The 22,436-nt window shown below is 37.2% G+C and overlaps 1 protein-coding gene across 4 annotated transcripts in view; it reads right to left on the bottom strand.

The window, feature by feature from the left end:
• Positions 1-14,801: 14,801 nt before the first annotated feature.
• LOC114473276 (mucin-5AC) overlaps positions 14,802-22,436 on the bottom strand; it is a 48,933-nt gene continuing 41,298 nt past the window's right edge. For all 4 annotated transcript variants that reach the window (XM_028462791.1, XM_028462793.1, XM_028462790.1 and 1 more), the window contains one exon: positions 14,802-15,337. In XM_028462791.1, the coding sequence (XP_028318592.1) occupies positions 15,130-15,337 (208 nt within the window). In that variant the 3' untranslated portion in view covers positions 14,802-15,129. The remainder of the gene's footprint in view (positions 15,338-22,436) is intronic.

A 22,436-nucleotide genomic window follows, 5' to 3' on the forward strand; every position in this document is an offset into this window, starting at 1 on the left:
CAGGATATGTATTTTGATCTTGTAGAGGCGTCTGCTGATCACATTGATGTGAGCTTAACTTCTGCGTAATAATTCCAGCAAGTTCATTTTGTCTTCTTTTTGAACAATATGTTAAGGTTTAATTTATTCAGACAAATTTTTCCAAAAATTTACTTTGATCTCCTGACATGTTTTGACTGTCAACTGCCAGTCTTCTTCAGAGGTGTCTGCTAATCGCTTTGATGTTTTCTTGACTTCCGCAAAAGAATTCCAACAAGTTAGTTTTGGCTTCTTTTTTAATAATATATTATGGTTTCTTTTATTCTCAGGAAATTTTCTTTGATCTCCTGACGTGATTCGACTGTAAAATTTTCAGAGGCATCTGCTGATCGCTTTGATGTGTTTTTGACTTCTGTGTAATAATTCCAGCAATTTAATTTTCCCTTGTTTTTGTATAAAAATTTAAAGTTTCATTTATTCTGAAAAAAAAAAAAAAAAAAAAAAATCAGGAAATTTACTTTGATCTCACATTTTTCAACTGTCTGCTGTCTTCTTCAGAGGCGTCTGCTGATCGTTTTGATGTGTTGTTGAGTTCCACGTAATAATTCCAGCATGCTCATTTGTCTTCTTTTTTAATAATATGTTCAGGTTTCATTTATTCGGAATTTTTTTTCTGAAAATTTACTTTGATCTTCTGAGGTCAGCTGTCAGAGGCATCAGCTGATCACTTTGATTAGATTAATTCCACCAAGTTATTTTTGTCAACTTTTTCAATAATGTTATGGTTTCATTTATTCAGACATTTATTCAGAAAATTGACTTTGATCTCTTGACATGTTTCAACTGTCAACTGCCAGTCTTCTTCAGAGGCATCTGAACTTGCTGGAGTTATCAAGAGAGAAAATCGCCAAAAGTAAACTCCCAACATGCTAGTATTTCTCCGTGCAGAAAGGATATTCTATTTTTAATCTCTTATTTGACCACATTTAGAAAAGTTATTCTGATTTTGAAATAAAGCCTAAAAGCTCATACCATGTAAACCAGATCATTTGGTACAACACACAGTTGTCATTGACAGTTTTAATGACACTTCATCTTCCCTTTGCCTGAGTGGGCTCCAAACAAACATCACAGACACTGTATGTAATATCCACTGATGCTGATCTTCAGGGATAGTAATTCCAATTAATGCCAAAGCATCAGTCATATAATTATGCCACTGGAGACCTGGTGTGCAGCAGGTAGATGAGCTTCTTAATGTGATGTATATTGCATATGGTTGGAGGACGCCTGACTAATTAAGAAGAGTTGTCAGCACCAGCCTCTTGTTGCAGATTTGATGCTGTGGGAAATAAAAGGCAGCATCACAACTGGCCTGAACAGCTGCTCTTTTCTCTCACACTTCAGTCCATGCCAAGATATACAGTCAGATGGTTCCTATTATGTAACAATAAGTCTGAAAAACTGACATTAGACCATTCTTCTCATTCAAGGAGTATGAAGGAATGCATATAATTTAGCCTGATTTTGTTTGGTGTACAGTCAATCTCAATTTTGATAAACATGATTAATCTGTATTAATATAGGCCTCATGCAGCACAGCAGTAGCAGAAATATAACACTGCAAAAATGAGAAATCAAAAGCTTTATATCAGATTAAACAATCAACTTAGTCTAAGATTGAATTGCCTCATGACCAGAAATGTAACAATTGTTTTAAAAAAAAATGCAATAAAACAAAAAAATAATAACTGGTCAATAATGTAACAAGATGCTGAGCCCCAGAGTGGTTCACAAAATTAGTTTTTAACAAATTTTGCCAGATTGCTTATTGTCAATCACTGCACATTTAGGGGTGGCACACTTTTTCACAAGGTTGATGTTTGTTAGCAGAATTATGTCAAAAGTTGCCTTACGCTATGGAGGATTTCATTAAATTTGAAAGAGATCAGAATAAAAAATACATTTCTCAGTTTGTAATTCTTTATGAAATTTGCCAGGTTGGTTCATCACTTACCTCACAGAGTTTTACCTGGATTGGATCCAGATTATATTTTTCATCGCAATCTATCCGATAAAAATGGAGGTGCCCTCACATTTGGAGGATTGACATTTCTTCCAAGCCTTTAAAATGTAAATGATCATTTTTAATAAAGAAATTTTACACCATGGAAGATTTCATTACATTTTATTGGGAATCTAGATCAATATACCGATTCTGGATCAATTTCAAAAATTCCTCTCTCATCATTTGCAAAATTGAAAAAAATCTACATAATTAACCGATCTTTATGAAGTTTCATTCAGTTATCTTGGGTTGGTTCCTAAATCTGGATCAGATTTGAGAATTTTATCCTGCATTTCATCCTGATTTTCCGACAGCCTACAGTACCTATAAGTTTGAAAGTGTCAGCATTTCCCAAATGACTCAACACCACTATTTCTTGGTAGGGCAGAGATGTTCCATAAGTCTCACTAAGCTGTAAGGCAGAAGGAGGAGTCAGGAGGAGGCCACACCCTCTTCCGAAGGCTGCTCTGTATTTGGCCCCATAGCCTGTGTTTATGTGTGTTCACGCATGCACAGTCAGTTCCCAAATATGAAAACCTTTTATGGAAAATGGAAGATCTCTAATCTGCCTTTGAACGTAACCGTGCTATGCTAAACGCTATACGTATTCTCTAACTAGCTGGCGGGATAACACTACAGAAAGGATGACAGCGCTAGAGACAAGACATGTTCACAATTTCTTTTGAGGAAAAACAACTGCTGAAGGTCTGATAGCTCAGGTGTTGGTCTAAAATCAAAGGTCAGACAATTGTGAATGCCACAAAAGAAATGATTGGCTTTGTGGATGCTCCTCACTGAGGCTGTTCTGAGTTGTTGTTGTCGTCATTTTCTCTGTGTTTCTGTGTTTCCAACACAAACAATGGATGCGCTGCCGTGTCATGAGATATATCTTGTTGGGAGAGTATGGAGGATGCTATTGATTATTTGTTCAACTTTCATTAATGATGTTTTACGATCTTGATTTTGTTAGATTAACACTTGTCAGCCGAAACATGAAATTGTCATTGGTGTCGACATTGGTGGTCTCAATTTGCAACGCCCTGCCCACCCAACCATAGTGCTCACAACATGTCACTGATCTAAAATGTGTTATTGAGTTAAATTCTACAGAATGCATGCATTTCCAATGACTTAACTTTGTGTGTAATGTGGAAGCTTGAGAAGAGAAACATTTTATGCTACAAAATAGTTATTTTTAAACAAATACGGACATTGAGGACAAAGAGGTTAAAGTCTGACTGACAGACAAAGTAGTTATTTTCCTAAAGATGTTCCTGCGTGTCTTTCTGTCAGGAGGTTTTGCTGTTTGAGTGTCCACTGTGTCCTTGAATTTTTTAACAGTGATCTGCTTTGTGATGCAACACACACACTCACAAACACACACACACACACGGAGAAAACAATCCAGGCGAACAAAAACCAGAGAAAAGCACCTTTTGAAAAAGCCGTTGCAAGGACTTTGAAGTTATCTAACATGTCTTCAGAGACTGACTTTGATGTTCAGAAAGTGTCTCCCAAACAGTGGCACATTCCCCTGGAAATAATTGTCAAACGTGTTTCCACGCACGCTGACGGCCCTGCAGGCGACAGAGGAATGAACTCTAGCAATTCTACATTTTGCACTTTTATATAAGCTCCACGGTGGCAAAGGGACTTGATCTGCTACATGGCTTTAAAGGATGAGAAGTTTCCATCTTGCAGATTGGAATTTCACCATTCTTGCTTTTACAATGGTCAGGTTTACGGAGGCGGATTAGGGCCAATTTTGGAGAAAATTTTGTTGCAAATCATGAATAAAGTCGAAATGTTGAGATTACAGTACTCAGTATTCAGGGGTCACGAACCTTTCTGAAACTGCAAGCTACTTCAAAGCTAGTGAATAGTTAGAAGGGCTTCAAGTATTTAAACCACAGAATAAATACAAAATGTTCACGTTCATTTTCAACTTTATTCTTGATTTTCCCAACATTATTTTCGCCACCAAAATTGGCCCTAATCTGTTGAGAAGATGCAACTTCAAGTGTCTCAAATTAATATTTCTTGTGTTGGGAATAAACTTTTGCAATTTTTCGCTCTCTCTCAAATACCCCCTGTCGTGCCATTGTCGCGTGATTGACCATCTTTAACTCAACCAAACTAAATTCAAGATCACATTGAATCGAATAACTATTCAAATTAAAGCTGCAAGCAGCAATGAACAGGCCCTTGCAACCACACGCATGTCGGGACGTGGGGCACGTTGGTGTGTTGTGATGACCATTTTCAAGGAACATCTCAAACTTTCCCGCAATGTTTTGTGCAAATATAATGCCTATAATTTTCTCTTACCAATAGGTGGCGCTATGACTATGAATGACAGTTGGGTTAAACCATAACTCATTTTTTTGGCATGCAAATGAAAGCTTCTATAATTAATTAGCATCTACTTAGCTCTACAAACTCTTAACTTCTATAAGCGTAGCACATCATCCAAGTAAACAGGAATATTTCAAAATTTTAATTTAATTTTTTAATTCTTTAGTGTCAAGATTGTTTTATAACACAATCAAATAAACATGTATGTTTAAAATAAAAATATGAATGTGTGAAGTACTTTAACAGTGCAGTGTTGGATGCAAGACATACCTCTCTATAAAAATCAAGGAATCTCTGTCTGTCTGTAATGATGAGGTCATCCCTGTAGAAAGTGATGATGTCAGAATTTTGCAGAAGTTCCACAGTGATGATGTCATCAGTACCAGCTGGGAGCAAATACAATTTTCAAGGGGGCGCCATTGAGTCATTTTGCCACACACATGTCCAATTCCCTTTTAACATATTCATAACAATTAATACTACGTTAGAGTTTAACTAATACATTTGACCATATATACGTTTTAATTCACATTTTAATGCAACACTATTACAGCTGTATTCAGTTGGTGGATTATTTAACCAGGCGTTTATTGAGCTGTAGGATTAATCAATCCTCAGTATCTGTTTAATTATTCATGTTAAGAGGTCAGACTGTCTCATCTACATAAACACTACATTAAGCGATCCGAGGGTCGATTTTCTCCAAGAATTCATTTCAGTTCAGTCTGTGCTATTGATTGAAAATCAATTCTTTTTATTAAACTATTGATTGCAGGGCGCTCAATAACGTGGAGCTGATCTCATCTTCTTAACAGCAGTTCCTCCTCCACCTCACATTGAATGGCAATGATTCTTGAAATTGCCCCGTGAGAGTCAAGAGGCAAAAGAAACAAACACACTCATACACTCATAAATATGTCAATTGTACGTTTAAAAAAAAACACTCAGTGGCTCAGATTTGGTTGGTGATGTATTATTAACACGTTCTAAAAGCTTTTCAATGAATATCGTTAATAAAGTTAAACACTATGTTACATTTCAGATATATTTTATAAAGCCTTGTAATATTTAAATCAGTGGTTCTCAAACTCTTTTGGCTCAAGTCCCCCCTTGTGTCCGACAACAACGCTTTACTCAGAATTCTGTGAAATAACAACTATAAAGCATTATGATGGAATGAATGAGTGATAACACGCATTTTAAAGAATCTCATTTTGTAAATAAGTGAATGAAACAGACATTTATATTGTTTTTATCATTTCTGGTCATCTACCTCCTGATGTGGAACCAAGACATGTTCTAATGAAGATCATTTATATCATCATTTTGTGTATTTTGTCATTGTCTGTCTATTCTTTTCAATTATACAGTATATTTTTCTCTTATTTTAGGTGTTTTTGTTGTAGTTTTTATGCGTTGCTGGTATTATTTAAATTATAAAATAAGTATTAAAAAACTTTTTCATGTAAATACATGGGATTGTAGCCAGAGGGCTAATTTCCATCCACAACAGTAATAAAATAAAACAAACACAGCATATTAAAAAGACAGGTAGCATACAACCAGAGGTGTAAAGAATACTGATATATCCAACTCAAGTAGAAGTACTGTTGTTTGATTGAAAGTGTAGTTAAGTAGAAGTACGTCATACATAAAATACTCAAGTACAAGTAAAATGTAGCACAATTCAATAGTACTCAAAGGAATCGCTATGAAACAAAAGGTTTGTCAAAATGTACAAATCTTTTTTTTTTAAATACCACCAATTCATTTAATTAAAAATAAGCAAAAAAAAAAAGGTGCATTATGTTTAATCTGATTGGAGGTTTATAATGTTTTGCAATTGATTTTTTTCTTCATTTCACATTGTCCGTTGATCATTTTAAAACAAAATTAGAATTTACTCGGTAACGGTTGGATGTATAAATGTAACTAATTACTTTTTTTTTTTTTTTCAAATTGTACTTAAGTACAAGTAAAATTACTGATTTGTATATATACTCAAAAAAGAAACTACAGTAACATGAGTATTTGTAATCCATTATTTTCACTTTTGAGTACAACAACCTATGTCACATATAGTGCAGAGATTAAAGACAGATCTAGAAGTTTGGGGACTATGACATTTATACAGGATGGATTGTAAAGTGCTATTTAAAGTGCCGTTAATGCAAAGTGATGGACATTTGTAACATATTTTCTCGAAAATGAAAAAAAATGACATACGCAAATATAATCAATGAAACAGAATGAATTGGAGACCTTGACTAAACTGAACAACAAACAAAAAGAAAGAAGAAAAAGAGAGAGACATCACTAACAGTAAAAGTCCAAACAAACTTACATAGCGTTGAGCAGGAAAAGGTCATGTCTGTTTCTGGGTGTGTGCGCCTCATGTTTTCCTTTAATCCACTTCCTCCTCCTTCCCTGATGGTAAATTAAACTCAGGTGTTGAGCTGAGAGAGGAAGGACTAGGAAGGGCAGACTGAAGGGATGGCAGTGTCCAAAAAAAAAGGACTAATTTGGTCTCATTGCAGCTCATGTGCTATTCATAACTTGACTTTACCTTCTGAATAAAACAAATGACAAACCAACCACTCAGGTCTTAAATAAACATAAAAATCAACCTCATATATAATAAATGCTTGGTAATCCATTCTTGCACTGGTTTGTTTACTGGTCTGATTATCCTGCTGCGGCTGCAAAGGAAATAGACATGTTCAAAGCCTGGACTCAGCTGCAGCCTGGAGCGTCTGCCTTGTGGGGACGCCTTGGTGTTACTGCCTGGTAAATAAAGTAGAATGAAGCCTCCTGTGGCCCCCACCTCTATATCCTTCTCACACTAAATCTCCTGAATCTTACATGGATTTTAGATTCAGCGAAAAATATTGTATGTGAGACAATGTAAGTGAGCTGAATGAAATCCTATACACTAAAACTAACTTAGAAGATGTCATTTGTTGTATTGTTTAACCTACTGTGTGACTCTCAAGTAGGGGTGGACTACAATTTTGTTTTCTTTGAAGAGTGAGTGGAGGCAGACATGGTAACAAGTGGCCAAAAATGGTCCAAAAGTGACAAAAACGTGGCAAGAAAAGAGTGAAAAGTAACCAAAATGGGCCAAAAACAGTCAAGAGTGGCTGCAAAATGCGCAAATAAAGAGGAACCAGGTGGTATGTAATGGCAAAGGGTAGCTTTAATGGGCAAAATGTGGTCAACAATAGTGAGAAAGTGCTAAAAGTGGCAAAGAATAGTGAAAAAGGGCAAAAATGTGAATGACATGGTAAAAGGTGGCCAAAAATTGTCCGAATATGGCAAGAAAAGAGTGAAAAGTGACTAAAATGGACCAAAATCAGTCAAGAGTGGCAAAATAATGGGCAAATAAAAAGGAACCAAGTGGTATGTATTGGCGAAGGGTAGCTTTAATGGGCAAAATGTGGCAAAATGTAGGGGAAAGGAAACACGTGGTATTTATAGGGCAAAAGTTAACTTATATGAATGAAAAGGGGCCAAAAAATAAAGGACAAAAATTGTCAATTTATTGGTAAAAGGCAGCTAAAGTCTGAAAAAAAAGTGCCAGAAGCTTTTGAAAAGTGGCAAAAATTGGACAAATTAGGTAAAAAGTGGTTAAAAAGTTTTCTAGGGGAATAATAATTAAAATTATAACATGAACATGATGTTGAGCATCACTGACTTAATAATGGCTTCTACATGGTGTGGCTGATAATGTAGAGTGCTGGTATGGACACAAAATGCCAGGGATGAATTTCTCAATTCTCTTTTCTCTTCGAGTCATATTTTATCATGGGTATCTTTTATTTTTCAGTTTAAATCCTGGCTTTATCGTGTGCTAAAAAATGTCCTCTATTTTGGTGTTATCCAAACGACCTCCCTACTTCAGCGCCACCGTGTGTGTGTGTGTGTGTGTGTGTGTGTGTGTGTGTGTGTGTGTGCTCCTTGGCCCAGACATGCTTTTAACTTTTCATTGCCCTTTTTTGCATCAGTAACAGCAGAGGAAGGAGGAGAAACGCAGCTCATACTTTATTAAATCAATCTGCAGCTATCGCCGTTAACTCAGAAACTTGGCATGTCATCTTGAAATGGCTCCTTTTTATATTTATTATTTACTATTTCCCAGAGATAAGCGTGCGCGTGCACTCACGCATGTGACCAAAATAACCATGTGGATGTGTGTGTGCTGGTGTGAAATTCAATGGGCTGATCCAGGATTTGCCCAGACAGGCGTTGTGTAAGTCTTTCTATGTTGGTGTGAGTGTGTGTTTGTATTTTAGATTAAAGATTTAGATTTTTTTTGTTTTTTCTCCACTTCACATCTAATGTATATTGTTCTTTTATTTGATTATTAACATAGGTGTAAAGAGTACTGATGTATCCTACTCAAGTACTGTTAATGGAAATTGTATTGTATGCAATTGATTGTAAGTTAAAATTAACTCAAGTAAAAGTCACTAGTTACTTTCACCCCTCCACCATTAATTATGGTAATGCATTTTGCCAAATCTTGTAAAAAAGAATTGCGCAACAGAAGAAGAACCAACCTAAAGTCTCAAAAGTTCACCGAAAACTTACGTATGCTAGTATTTTTCAAAGAACAACAAATGAATTCATATATTTCTTTTTTACTGTCACTGTATTTTATGGCACAAAAAAAATTGTATATTATGTACATTATAATAAGAATTGTTAAATGATAGCTAAATGTATTACCTTTAAAACTGAGAAAATAACCTGCGCTCAATGCTGTTTTGGTGCTGTGCATTACATTTAATCTGATTGGTCGGCTATGATCATGTGATGCATTTGATCGTTGTCTAGTTTCACAATGTCTGTTGATCATTTTAAAACACAAAAATTATCATTTACTCAGTATCAGGTGGGTGTAGAAATGTAACAAATTACTTTACTTCTTTTAAAACGTACTCAAGTACAAGTAAAATTACTGATATTGAAAAATATACTCCAAAAAGTACAAGTACCCATAAAAGCAACTCAGTTACAGTAACGTGAGTACTTATAATCCATTACTTTTTTTTTTCCTTTGTGCACTGTTGACACTTCAGGGTTTATTTTGTATTTCCATTTAGAAAAGAAAACCCAAACGTTGCATCGTTAGATGTCATAAATATGACTTCACATGTACGTTATAGCTTCAAAAAGTCCGACTTCTTGGTGGCACTGACTGTGAAATGACCTCTTTAGCTGTAATGTGGTAAAATGAAACATAATACCACCACTATAGCTGTCTAAGCTCAATGATTCATGCAGCATTAGTGTAGCTACTGTGTGTGTGTGTGTGTGTGTGTGTGTGTGTGCATGGGGGGTGGGGGGGGGGGACAGTTATAGTTGTTTTCATAGGCCTATTATCCATCCTTGTTGATGCCTCCAGACATGGTTATTTTTTCTTTCCCCGTTTCCCGCTCAGCCTCAAAACTGATGTTGCTCTGAATTGCGTGAGCCAACTTTGACCCTTGATGTTTTTTTTTTTTTTTTTGATGTTCTCTCTACAGACCTCCACAATTCCCCAAATCTCTGTAACCAAAAAGCCCTCTTGCTCCATTTCTTATTATATACATTTAAAAAAAAAAATCTAATACAGGGGTGTCAAACTATTTTTATTCAGGGGCCAAATATGGACCAGTTTAATCTCAAATGAGCCACATATTATATGAGCAAATGTATCATTCACGTGCCTTGGTTTTCACTTCCACATAAAACACTATTTAAAGTATGTGAGGCACCGGTATTATCCAAGCAATAAGTGACAGATATCAGTACTCGCACAATCTTAAATTTTCTTGATTTTTTGACCAATTTTTTATTCAATTTGGGGAAATTTTGGAGAATAATTTGAGGAAAATTTTAAGATTTTGGGGAAAAAAATGAGAGTACTTACAACAATTTGAGCTTAAAGATGATTGGCCTCATGTGATATAAGTGTGGGAAAACTGTGCAGTTTCATGGAATTTGTTTATTTGGAGGAAATGAGAATCTACAACTGAATTAGTTGGTGATTTATTTACCACCACCTTTTGTCCGACTACAACATTTTTCTCAGAATCATGTGAAAAAACAACTATAGAACATAATGATGGAATGAATTAGTAATAACACACATTTTAAATAATCTTATTTTGTAAATAAGTGAATTAAACAGTATTTAGTGCCTCCTGAATACATTTATTTCTATAGTTTTTATCATTTCTGTTCATCTTCCTCCTGATGTGGGACCAAGACTTTTCAGTTCATGTTTTAATCGAGATCATTACTATCATCACTTTATGTTTTTGTGTCATTTTGTGTATTATGTTGTTGTTTGTCTGTTCTTTTTATTATTCAGTATATTTTTCTCTTATTTTGTGCGTTTTTGTTGTCACTTTTTTGTTTTGTTGGTATTATTCAAATGATTCTCTCTAGTGTGTGTGTTTTTGTGTCGTTTCTCTGTTATTTTTGTGTATTTTGTAGTGATGTTGTGTATTTTTCTCTCATTTAGTGTGTCTTTGTTGGCGTTTTGTGTGTTGCTGGTAATATTAAGTGTTTTTCTCTCTTGGTGTCATTTTGGGTATTTTGCTGTCATTTAGTGAGTTGCTGATAATATTTAGTATGATTATCATTTTTAACTAAAAATAAACATTATAAAAATCACATTTTAATTTTTCACTTTCTCTCTCTCTCTCTCAAGTACCCCCTGTAGTACCATCGTGTATCCCTCAGGGTACACGAACCCCCATTTGAGAAAATCTGATTTACTCAATCAGTCATGCTTTCTCTGTCATTTTTACTTTCTCCTGCATAGGGACCGAATTGGGAGCTTTAAAGGGCCGGATTTGGCCCCCAGGCTTTAAGTTTGACACGTGATCTAATGTGTCAACAAGACAGATTATTGGCTTGATGATGGTTGAGGATGTTCTTCTTTTTGTGTGTGTGCCAACAATTGGGAATAGCTCTGCTGACAAAGTTACCAACCACACACACACACACACACACACACACACACACACACACACACACACACACACACACACACACACACACACACACACACACACACACAGAGCCCGCCTCCTCCGGCTCCTTTTCCCCCTCTCCAGGTTTGGCTGGCTCCTCCCGCTCTGCTCTGTCATCAGGATTACAGGCTGTGCTGTAGCAGATTAATGACTGACAACTACACACACTGCTCTCAGCATCACAGGCTCACATCCAGTGACTATGGGATGGATGTGAAAGAAAAAAAAGGAACAACTGCAGGAGAGATCATGCATTGTGTTGTATTGGTGTTTGAGAACAATATGTGATCTGAGAGATTGTGTTTTCTGGGTATTTTTGGGTGTAAATTGTGTAGTTTTAGGGTTGTTTGGTTTTTGGTTTTGAAAACGGTGCAAGATCTGAAAAACAGGAGCGTTTTGACTTCAGAATTAGTATGAGTTGTATACGTTAGCAGAGGTGAAAGTAATGGACTACAAGTACTCACATTACAGTAATTGAGTTGCTTTTATGGGTACTTTTTTGAGTATATTTCTAAATCAGTAATTTTACTTGTACTTAAGTATGTTTTAAAAGAAGTAAAGTAATTCGGTACATTCCTACACACAACCATTACTGAGTAAATTGATATTTTTTGCTACTTTTTACTTGTACTTGAGTATTTTATGTATGAGTTACTTGTACTTGTATTTGAGCACAATTTCAATCAAGTAACAGTACTTCTACTTGAGTAGGATACATCAGTACTTTTTACACCTCTGAGTACAGGAGCATGGAACTAGTGACGTCAGAATTTGTATATGAGTAGTACATTAGTATGCCAGCGGAGAAGGATAAAACTATGGGCTCAGATTTGTGCTACGAGAAACTGAATTTGAAATTGAATTTATTGTTTTGAAACTGAATTAGTAACTTCAAATGTTGTTTTTTTTTTTCCTGTTGAAAACATACATTTCAAAAAATCTATATATTTCTGCTTCTCAAATTCCAATTCACTGCACGCAATTGAATTTCACTACATGGAAACACACTGCCGGTCCGCGAGGTTGATTAATCAATCACTGATTCATGGAACTCCTGTTTACATCTACAAAAACTCCTTTAAGACCCATTGAGCAGCAGCAGCAACGATGCGGCAGAATGGAAAGTGTTGGTGGAAGGACAAGGACCCCACAACCAGGTTTACATTAATAAAGTTATTTATAACTTTAGTATAGTAGTAGCTATTGGGTGCTGTTGCTATCATCATAATAGCAACAGCACCAGGAGTAAAATGCAAATTTTTAACAAAAAAAGGGACTCATTTTGTGTCTCATTGCAGCTCATGTGCAATTTATAACTTGGCGTTATCCTCTGAATAAAACAAGTGACAAACCAACCACTTGAGTTTTAAATAAACATAAAAATCTACCTCATACATAATAAATACGAGAATAGTTGAGCGACTATGGGATGCAGGGGAGATAATGCATTGTATTGGTGTTTGAGAACAATATGTGAGCTGAGAGACTGTGTTTGGTTATTTTTGTGTGTAAATTGTGTAGTTTTGGGGTTGCACGGTTTTTAGTTTTTGAAAATGGTGCAAGATCTGAAAAACCTCGAGCTCAGGAGGACAGGATTACGAAGAGGAGCGTGGGGCTCGTGTTAACAAAGGATCGAACATGTGTGTGTGTGTGTGTGTGTGTGTAAATATGGCTGCGTTGGTTTTTCCCCAATAATTTTTCCCAATGATTACAAAACACAGCCTGTTTCTAACTTGTGTGTGTGTGTGTGTGTGTGTGTGTGTGTGTGTGTGTGTGTGTGTGTGTGTGTGTGTGTGTGTGTGTGTGTGTGTGTGTGCGTGCGTGCGTGCGTGCGTGTCAGTGAGGCAAAGCTGGCAGCAGTCGCCCAAATCCAAACAAGCAGGCAAAACAAACCGAGCGCCAACACTTGTGGAAGTTTGGAATAAATTATAGGCCTAGATCTCATATTACCTCAGAGCCTCATCGAAGCTGCTTATGTGAGCCTGAATACTAAGTGGGAAATATTTGGGGGGGGGGGGGGGGAGTGTCTTGTCACAGCCAAACCAACAGTCGAGGCTTAATTTCCTGAGACTCAGCCTGAAGTGTCCCCAAAAGTGGACTCGTCTGAACCGCTATCTGACGACTGAAAATGCAGCACCAAAATGCAACGTTTTAATAATTCATATCTTTAAATTTGGACTTTTTTTCAATTGACTCCCACGAATAACTATAAAAACATTATCTTTATTTTGAGAATGTATTTGAAAAAAAACCTCCACCAAGTGCCAAATATCCCTTTTTTCACATATTGGCAGTTATCTTGATCAGTGATTCTGATCATGGTAAAAAAAAAACAAAGCATCCCCATTATCAAAGACACAGTAGGTTTGAATGTATGGCCAACTCTAATTTTTTTGAATAATTTAGATGGAATGTGGATGGAATTATCTGGGGTAATTCAGGAACCAAACTGACATAACTTAATAACATTCCATAAAGATCGGTCAATTAGAAACTGAGATATTAATTTTTTGATTTTCACCAATGATGAGAAATAGGGTTTTTTTTTTTTTTTTTTTTCAAACTGATCCAGCAAAAACTGGTTTCAACCAATCCCTGCCATGAAATAATCCCCAACTCTACAGATGTTAGTTCTACCTCAGGTGTGTAATATAAGTTTTCAGTGAAATCGTCCCAAACCTTTGACACTTTAGGTTGGTTCTTCTTCTGTAGCATAATAATTCTTCACAATGTTTGGGGTCAGCATTATCAATTATTAATCATTTGTGCATTATTGTATATGTTACAGACATTGTGGTTGGCGCTAATCTTGAGACGGTCTATCTATTTAAATCTATTTTGTCTTTTGACAAGAGTTGAACCATGAATGACACACACCAGCCCATGTGGTAAAATACTTTTATATAGCATCCAAGCAGAGTAGCTCTGAAATATACAGAACTTAACTTACCATTTTTTCTTCAAATTATGTATGTATTTCCTTTTTTAAATATGTCCATTTGTATGTGTGCTGTATGTACATGAAGAAATGTAGATTTTTTTGTCTTTCATCAACTAAAGCATATTAAAATGTTCAGATAGAGATCCATAGTAACTTTTCTTTAAACATTTCTGCATATAAAAGCTGGTGTTCTGACCCTCATCAGTCTTTTAACGTAGATAAATCCTTTTCTCTGCTGTCTCTTTTCAAATAACTCTGTTCTTTATATATATATATATATATATATATATATATATATATATATATATATATATATATATATATATATGTATATATATACTGTATATATATATATATATATATATATTATTCTTATTATAGAAATAAACTACATTCTATCGGATGAAGTACCTATTGCATCGTGGCCCATGAATGTTTGTCTTTTTTAATTTTACTCAGACACTTTTACTCACCCACACATGTGCCAGGCTTGAAAGTGCCAGAGATGCATTCAAAAAACAAGTGTCATAAACTCCAACAAAAAATAAATAACTAAAAAATGCTCACATCAAAATAACTTGTGTTACTCTTTCTGCTTCCATAGTTTTGTGTTTGCATTGTAATCCTCAAGAAGTTCATTTCAGGCTTAGGTTTTTCCCCTTCAAGGCAAATCTCCAAAGGTAATCGTTTTGTTGTTTGAAAAGAAGGGTCTGCAGTGCATTAAAGTGTCAAAAAAAGTCCTTCTCTCCATCAAACGGTGATTAAAGGAACCAAAAGCATTTCTTTCGGTTCTTCTTGTTGGTGGCAGGCGGTCGCACTGGTTGGGGGGAGTCTTGTTGGCTCGGCGTCGAGGGCGTCGGAGTCGGAGTTGGAGTCGGAGTTTGAGTCTCGGGCATTTCCTCTGGAGGATCGCCAACCTTCCACGTGCGTACCACCTGACCTTCTTGAAGACGAAAATCGTGCTCCACACTGGAGAAAAAAAACAGAAGACGTAAAAAAGATGAATTCATGTTTTTTTTTTCTTTCTTCTAAACACTCACATTTGGCAGACAATGGTCATAAAAAATGTACTACTCATAATAAGTTTGATGTCAAAGTTAGTATGTAGTGCGTTTATCTTAGATAGTATGAAAAGAATGAGTATGCGAGAAATACCAGGATGTATACAAAATGGGGACTTTTTTTCTACCTTGTCTGCACATGCTGTCAAAGGTCAACAAAACAAGAAGAGCAATCTTTTCAAGACGACAATTCATGTTTTGTTATCGCAATTAAATACATTAATTTATTTTTTTGCTTAATTGTGACCATCACCAGAGCTCCCTAAGGAAGGGTAAGAAAAAACTTTATTAAAGGGAGGATATAAAAAGAGAGGGCAGTGTTACACCTAGGTGAGGCGGAAAGGAACAGGGAAGAGGGAGTCAGGGTAGGAAATAGAAGCAGTGGGGAAGAGTCGACTGTTTTAAGGTGAGAGTGAAATGTGATGTTATAGTTGTGCATATTGGGCCCTATCCTCTGGTCTGGACTTAAGCGCTTCTTTACGAGCCTACAGTTACGCGCCTTTCACCTGCGCATATTCTCCGGTCCAGGTTCCAGACACGCCCACCACACGTAAATCAACCAAAAATGTGTAGTCTGTGAATGATGGAAGTCTGAAGCAAAGGAGGTCATTATTTTTGGGCTGTCACAGAACATGTAGTTTTCTTAACGCTTGTAAATGTTATTTAAATCCGTGAAAATGATTAAGAACACTTTTAATTTGAAACGCCTTCATTGATAAACAATGTAACAGGTTGATTTGATCAGATTACTGCAATGTTAGCCAGAGTTAAAATGTCTCTTTTTCCCCACATATTAATGCCAGTTTAACGTTTGATTGTGTTGAAAGCCCAATTTTATTAACTCCTGTCATTCCTGCATTCAGAAATGATCAGTGCACATTAGTCGTCATCATCAATGATTCACTTATTTACTATTGTAATGTGATCAAACAGTGGCTTTACATTATACACGGTGTTAAAATAGTTAGACATCAGTCTGACGTCTGTCAGAGTTTCACTGTAACAAGCTGCAGCAGCCGAGCCGCGCACCGCGGCACACAACTGATTAGCTCTGCGACGCACGCCCGACCAGAACAAGGAGTGGACGGCACAGATAAAATATAATGAAATGTAACATATTTTGTCATCTAGAACTGGTAAATGTGAACATATAAGAAATGTTGATGGTCAACATGGGCAATCCTTTGGCGTGCTTGTGTGACGCCCCCCACTCCCGTGACAGCGTGACAGTGTGAATTTGGATAGATTCTGTCTGGGAGTCTCTTCTGCATTATTATGAGTGCATGTGGTTTCAATTGTAACTAAGTCCAAACTTCTTGTGCAATATAATGTTTCACCTTCTTATTCCAGGTTCAGGAGCGCGTAAGAGGAAAAGAACTTAAGCAGAAGTGCGCGCAAGGCCAGATTGGAATGGGAACGCCCACATTTCAGGGCCGCTCCACCCAGAGGGTGTAACTGGGATGGAGGTCTGCAATGATTGACTTAAGTACAGGGGGAGAATAGCACGCAGCCAAAAACAGCGCCGCTGCGCAGCTTTTTTTTACTTAAGCACATGGGAGAATAGAGTCCACTGTGCTTATTGTGTTGTGTAATCAGTTCAGCCAGTCTGAAGTGTGGAGAAATTGAAGCGGGTGACAAAGCACCCAGCTTAAGTATAATGGCGGTGGTCGTGAACAGAGGGAAGGAGTGAGTGGTTATACCTAAAACTGGTATTTGGGATCAACGTGTTTAAGGTCTAAGCAGAGTACGAGCTTATCCCACAGCCCAAGGCCAGTGCGTCCACGAACAATGTTTGTGCAAGAACCACTTCTGCCAACCCAGGCGCATACATTGGTATGCGGCATGCACAGCCCTGAGGCGGCGGAGCTGCACACCCCAGTCCCGCAAGACACCGCTTAAGCGGGGGACGCCTCAAGCCGCACAAGGGCATGTAAGGGCATGCCCGTGATGCCCACTGGACCTTGAAGGCACTCCATTGGCACCGGGGATTTTGTAAGTGTGCACGGTGGGCACATTAGTCATACTCAACCGTCCCATGATGCATTGCAAACGGAATGTAAAATCGTCCTAGGACCGGCTTCAAGGTAAAAATAAAAACATCCCCTTCGTGTCTTCCATTCGTTTTATAATGCTTTTGTTTTGAAGTTAACCGTATTTTGGTCGGTAGAAGTGCTCCAAAAGGCCAGATTTGGCCCCCAGGCCATGAGTTGGACACATGCGGGTTAGGGCAATGAACGACAGCCACCTTATTCATGCTAATGACAGGTGACATGTCATAATAATGACAGCGTAATATCAGCATTATGTGTAAAACTTCAAGAAAAGTGTTACCTTATTTTTTTTTATAAAGTAAACACATTTTTGCAGCAATGGCGATAAAAATGATGGCACGTATGAAATTGCGATGGGCTCTGAACATTGTGACAGAAATAAACCACCATGAAAAAAAGAGAGGAAGACTTGACGTGTTTTGCTTTCCTGGGGATGATAAGATAATGAATCCGTGGACGAAGTGAAGCAGGAGCCAAAACGCTGAGTATCACAAAAATGTTGCAGTACTAGCAGAGCTCCATGGATCCCCCGACAGTCACATGACTGGATTGCTCAAGGGCTGCACTGCCAAAATGAGTGGTGAACTCTGCTGTTGAAATATACCAGCAAAGGGAGGAAATAATAAATGAACCCATCTGCACTAAAGAAATAAAAACAATATTTGCCTGCTGAGTTACTTTTGTCAGCAGTTGGATGTGAGCTAAGCATCCCCACCACGAACGGATCCCGCTTCCCTTTTTTCTTTTCATTTCTCTTTGTTTCTATTCTTGCTTATTATGCAGTGGCCTAGTTAGCTGGTGTTTCTCATCGCGCCGCAGATGCTGGAAATAAAGAGGACTCCCTCAGTTGAGGATAGTGGAGAGAAGTACTGCAGAGGAGGCGACGGGGGGGACTGGGCTCATGCAGAACAATGAGGACACTCACATTCTCATGCATCTGGCTCCATGACTCCCACTCTCACTCATTCACTGTGAGTGGAGCCCACCGAAAATGTTATGCACTTACCGCAAAAACGACATAAATAAAATATTGAACTCCAGACAGAAGCAGAGTGCAGCCACTGGACCCGAACAAGGTAACCCGTTAAAAAAAGTGAGTGGGTGAGAAAGAAATAATTTCTCCCTTTTCTGCACAATTTACAGTTGGTAGAGAGAAGCAGAGGTGGAAATAATACTGGTGTATCCTACTGAAGTAGAAGTAATGTTACTTGATTGAAATTGTACATAAAATACTCAAGTACAAGTAAAAAGTAGCTCTTAAATGAAATAGTACTCAAAGTAAACGTTGCGGTAGCACTTTATTCTGTTTTATTAAGATGTGACAACTGTTATTAGCATGAATAAGGTGTCATGAAGGCTGTCATTAAGTGTCATTTACTAAATGATGACACCTTTGGAGCTATGTTGGCATTTTTGGGTTAGGTGCATTGGTTATTTTTTCTCGATGAAACCCCCTGAACGGTTCTGGACAGTTCAGTTTGGAAAAGGAAGTCAAAGGCAGGACGTGGGTAGATGCATGTTACTCGGGTTTCTGCATTAGGGTAACTAAGGGTTAGGGTAACGAGTGAATGGAGGCAGACATTGTAACAGGTGGCCAAAAATGGTCCAAAAGTGGCAAAAACACTGAAAAGTGACTAAAGTGGACCAAAAGCAGTCAAGAGTGGCCATAAAATTGGCAAATAAAGAGGAACCAGGTGGTATGTAATGGCAAAGGGAAGCTTTAATGGAGAAAATATGGCAAACAATAGTGAAAAAGGGCAAAAATGTGGAACAAAAAGAGGCAAAATGTAGAGAAAAAAAACAAACAAGTGATATCTATTGGGCAAATTAGCTTAATCAGAAGAAAAGTGGAAAAATTGGATAAAAGTGTCAAAAAGAACTTGCTAAATGGACAAAAAATAGAAAATGTGGAGGAAGTGAAAAAACTTTTTGAAAAGAGGCAAAAATGGGACAAAGGAAAGAGGTAAAAAGGGTGAAAAATGGTCCTCTTTTAAGGTTTTCTGGGGGAATAATAATAAATAATAAGACAAAGAGCCAAAGAGCATCACTGACTTAATTCTTCTTTGTTAAATGAACAGCCTCCGTCCAGAGTTCTACATGATCAAGACACTCCGGTGCTTTAGGGATCTGTCCACCCTCACCCTTAATTATCTGCCGTTGGTGGCATGCAGGCAGCGATCGTTGTTCTTCCTGCTGCTCATCCTACATCCTCTGCAATTTTTGCCTTTACAGCACGCCCCAGCGTTACGTCTGGCCTGCTTTGGCAAACAAGGTGTTTGATGAAGAGGTTTAGCATAAAAGTACAATGAAAAGAATGTGAACGTTGCCAGGAAAGTAAATGTTATGTCTATTTAGAGAAAATTAGATTCAAAGGCCAGAATGCTTAAGATCACACCAGACAGTGATAATGTCAACAGTCCTCACTTGAACACACAGCTGTAATAACATAACATAATATCATTATCATCGTTATTATGATAAGGGATGCAGGAGTTTATCTCAGCACAAGCCAGGTAACACCTTTAACATGACGCCAGTTCGTCTCAGGGAAATACAACCACGTTGACAGTCCATTCAACCAGTGGACTAATAGAGAAAAGCTAATTACCCCAAATACATGGGATTGGAACAAATGATACATTTAAAATCATATCATTCAACAACTGGACATCTGCATTATTTACTGAATTGAAAAAACTGTAATGATATAAATGGGTTTCAGGAGTTTGTCATCTTCCCTGAGACACCAGCTGTGTTCGAAGTGGGCCACTGTGTACTATGCACTACAAACTCAACGAGTATATACTCTCTACTATATACTATAAGTATGATTAGGATGACGATCGTTCCCACTGAAGTATACTTCCAAGTTTCCTAAGATGCATTTCAAACCTACAATGACAGAAACCTGAATCACACTGAGGCTAAACATCTCTGTTGATTTTCCACCTTTGAAAGTTCTGAAAACATTTGAAGTGAGAAAGTGATCAAGTAGAATATGAACAGATCCATAAAACTCTCGTATACACATTTCATGCCGACATTTGGGAGATTTTCAGAGACCGTCCATTGTGCTACTGACAAAACTTCCAGTTAACTTTATTTACAAAAGTGTTAAAAACTAATGGAAGTTTGTTTCTCTTGTGTGAAGTATGGATTAACTATTTTGTTTGAACTGCGTTCCTGTTGTAATATACTGTGTGCAAGTTTTTGTCCTGGCTTAAAGTTTTGTTTTATCAGTAATTATTGTTATTTGTCATACTTGTTCTCTTTTTTCATGTTGTATTCTCTCTGTTTTTATTTTCCTTTTAAAATCCGGCGAGGGACACCAGATGAAAACTAGCCTCTTTTGGCTAAATCTGGCTCATTTACAGTCTGTTCATTATTTATTTTTAAATTTCCGATAGCCGACAGTACCAATAAGTTTGAAAATGTCAGCATTTTGTGCTTTTCATAGCCCAAATGGACTAACATTGCTATTTCCTGGTACGGCACAGACGCTGCAACAGTCTCACTCCGCTGTAAGGCAGGAGGAGGCCACACCCCCTCCCAAAAGCACATTGCAGCTCTGCCTCTGTTCCCATAGCGTGTTTTATGTGTTTTCCCCGAGATGAAAACCATTTACGTAAAATACAGCTCTCTACGCTGCCTTTGGCGTAAACCGTGCTATGCTAAATGCTATACGTACGTTCACAGCGCATTAGTGAATTGATACAGCGTGGCCTCTGCTACGTTCTCTAGCTAGTAGGCGGGATAACACTACAGGCAGGATGATAGCGCTAGAGACAATAAAGAAACTTTCTTTTGAGGAAAAAACGACAGCTTTTAAAATATGGGAGATCAACACCTGAGCTACCAGACCTTCAGCAAAGGTAAGGTCAGAAAATTGTTCTTATTTTCCACAGTGAATGGTACAAAAGAAATGATTGGCTTTGTGGATGCTCCTCACTGAGGCTGTTGTGATTGTTGTTGTTACTTTCTCCATGTTTCTAACACAAACAATTTTTAATGGTGTTTTACGATGTTGATTTTGTTAGATTAAGACTTGCCATATGAAACATATGAAATTGTCATTGGTGTCGACATTGGTGGTCTCGATTTGCGACGCCCTGCCTACCCAGTCCTAGTGCTCACGGCACGTCACTGGTACTATGTTAGTGTGACATTTGGAACATGGCCACACTTTTTTATTGTTTCAAAAAACAATGTACTGATCCATGTCCATCAACTTCTGTTACAAAGCTTAATTTTAAAATGGCGTCTTACTTACGTTTACACATTATAAAAACTGGGCTTTTTTGTTTCGTTTTTTCCTTCCAAAAGTGGATTTTCTTGTTTTTAGAAACAGAAAATGAAAATAATAGTTTTCTTTATCCCTTCTCTACCCTGGTGAACTAAAATGCCTTAAATTTCAAGCTTAATGTTTTATTTTTTTTAAATGAAAATCAAATATTGACTCTCCTTTTTTTAATCACCAAAACACACAGACCTATAAGGTACATGGGTTGTTATGGGGAATTTTTAAATCCAAGTTAAAGGGACTTTTTTCTTTACTAAGTATGACTGAGAGGGAGATTTTTACTCATATTATTGTTGATTTAATTTGTTTTTACTGCTTATTTAATGTCCTCATTGATTTTTAAACTGTTCGGTGTTTTCTGTTGCACTTTTTAAATCATGTAAAACAAATTGAATTGCTATGTGTATGAAATGCGCTGTACAAATAAATTTGCCTTGCATTTGCCTTATGAAAACAATCTATAAACGTGAATATCAACCACCTATACACTTGCAGTTGTAATAATATGGATTACTGTGTGATCCAATGAGCAAAAGTGCAGCAGGAAGGTGAACTTGTTTTGCTGTTGCTGAATCATATTCACTTTGCCACATAATATGAAATAAGAAACGTGACACCCCAGTGTTCACAGCCTGGCCACCTGTTGATAATTCTCT

The sequence above is a fragment of the Gouania willdenowi genome, chromosome 12 (assembly GCF_900634775.1).
Source record: "Gouania willdenowi chromosome 12, fGouWil2.1, whole genome shotgun sequence".
NCBI lineage: Eukaryota > Metazoa > Chordata > Actinopteri > Blenniiformes > Gobiesocidae > Gouania > Gouania willdenowi.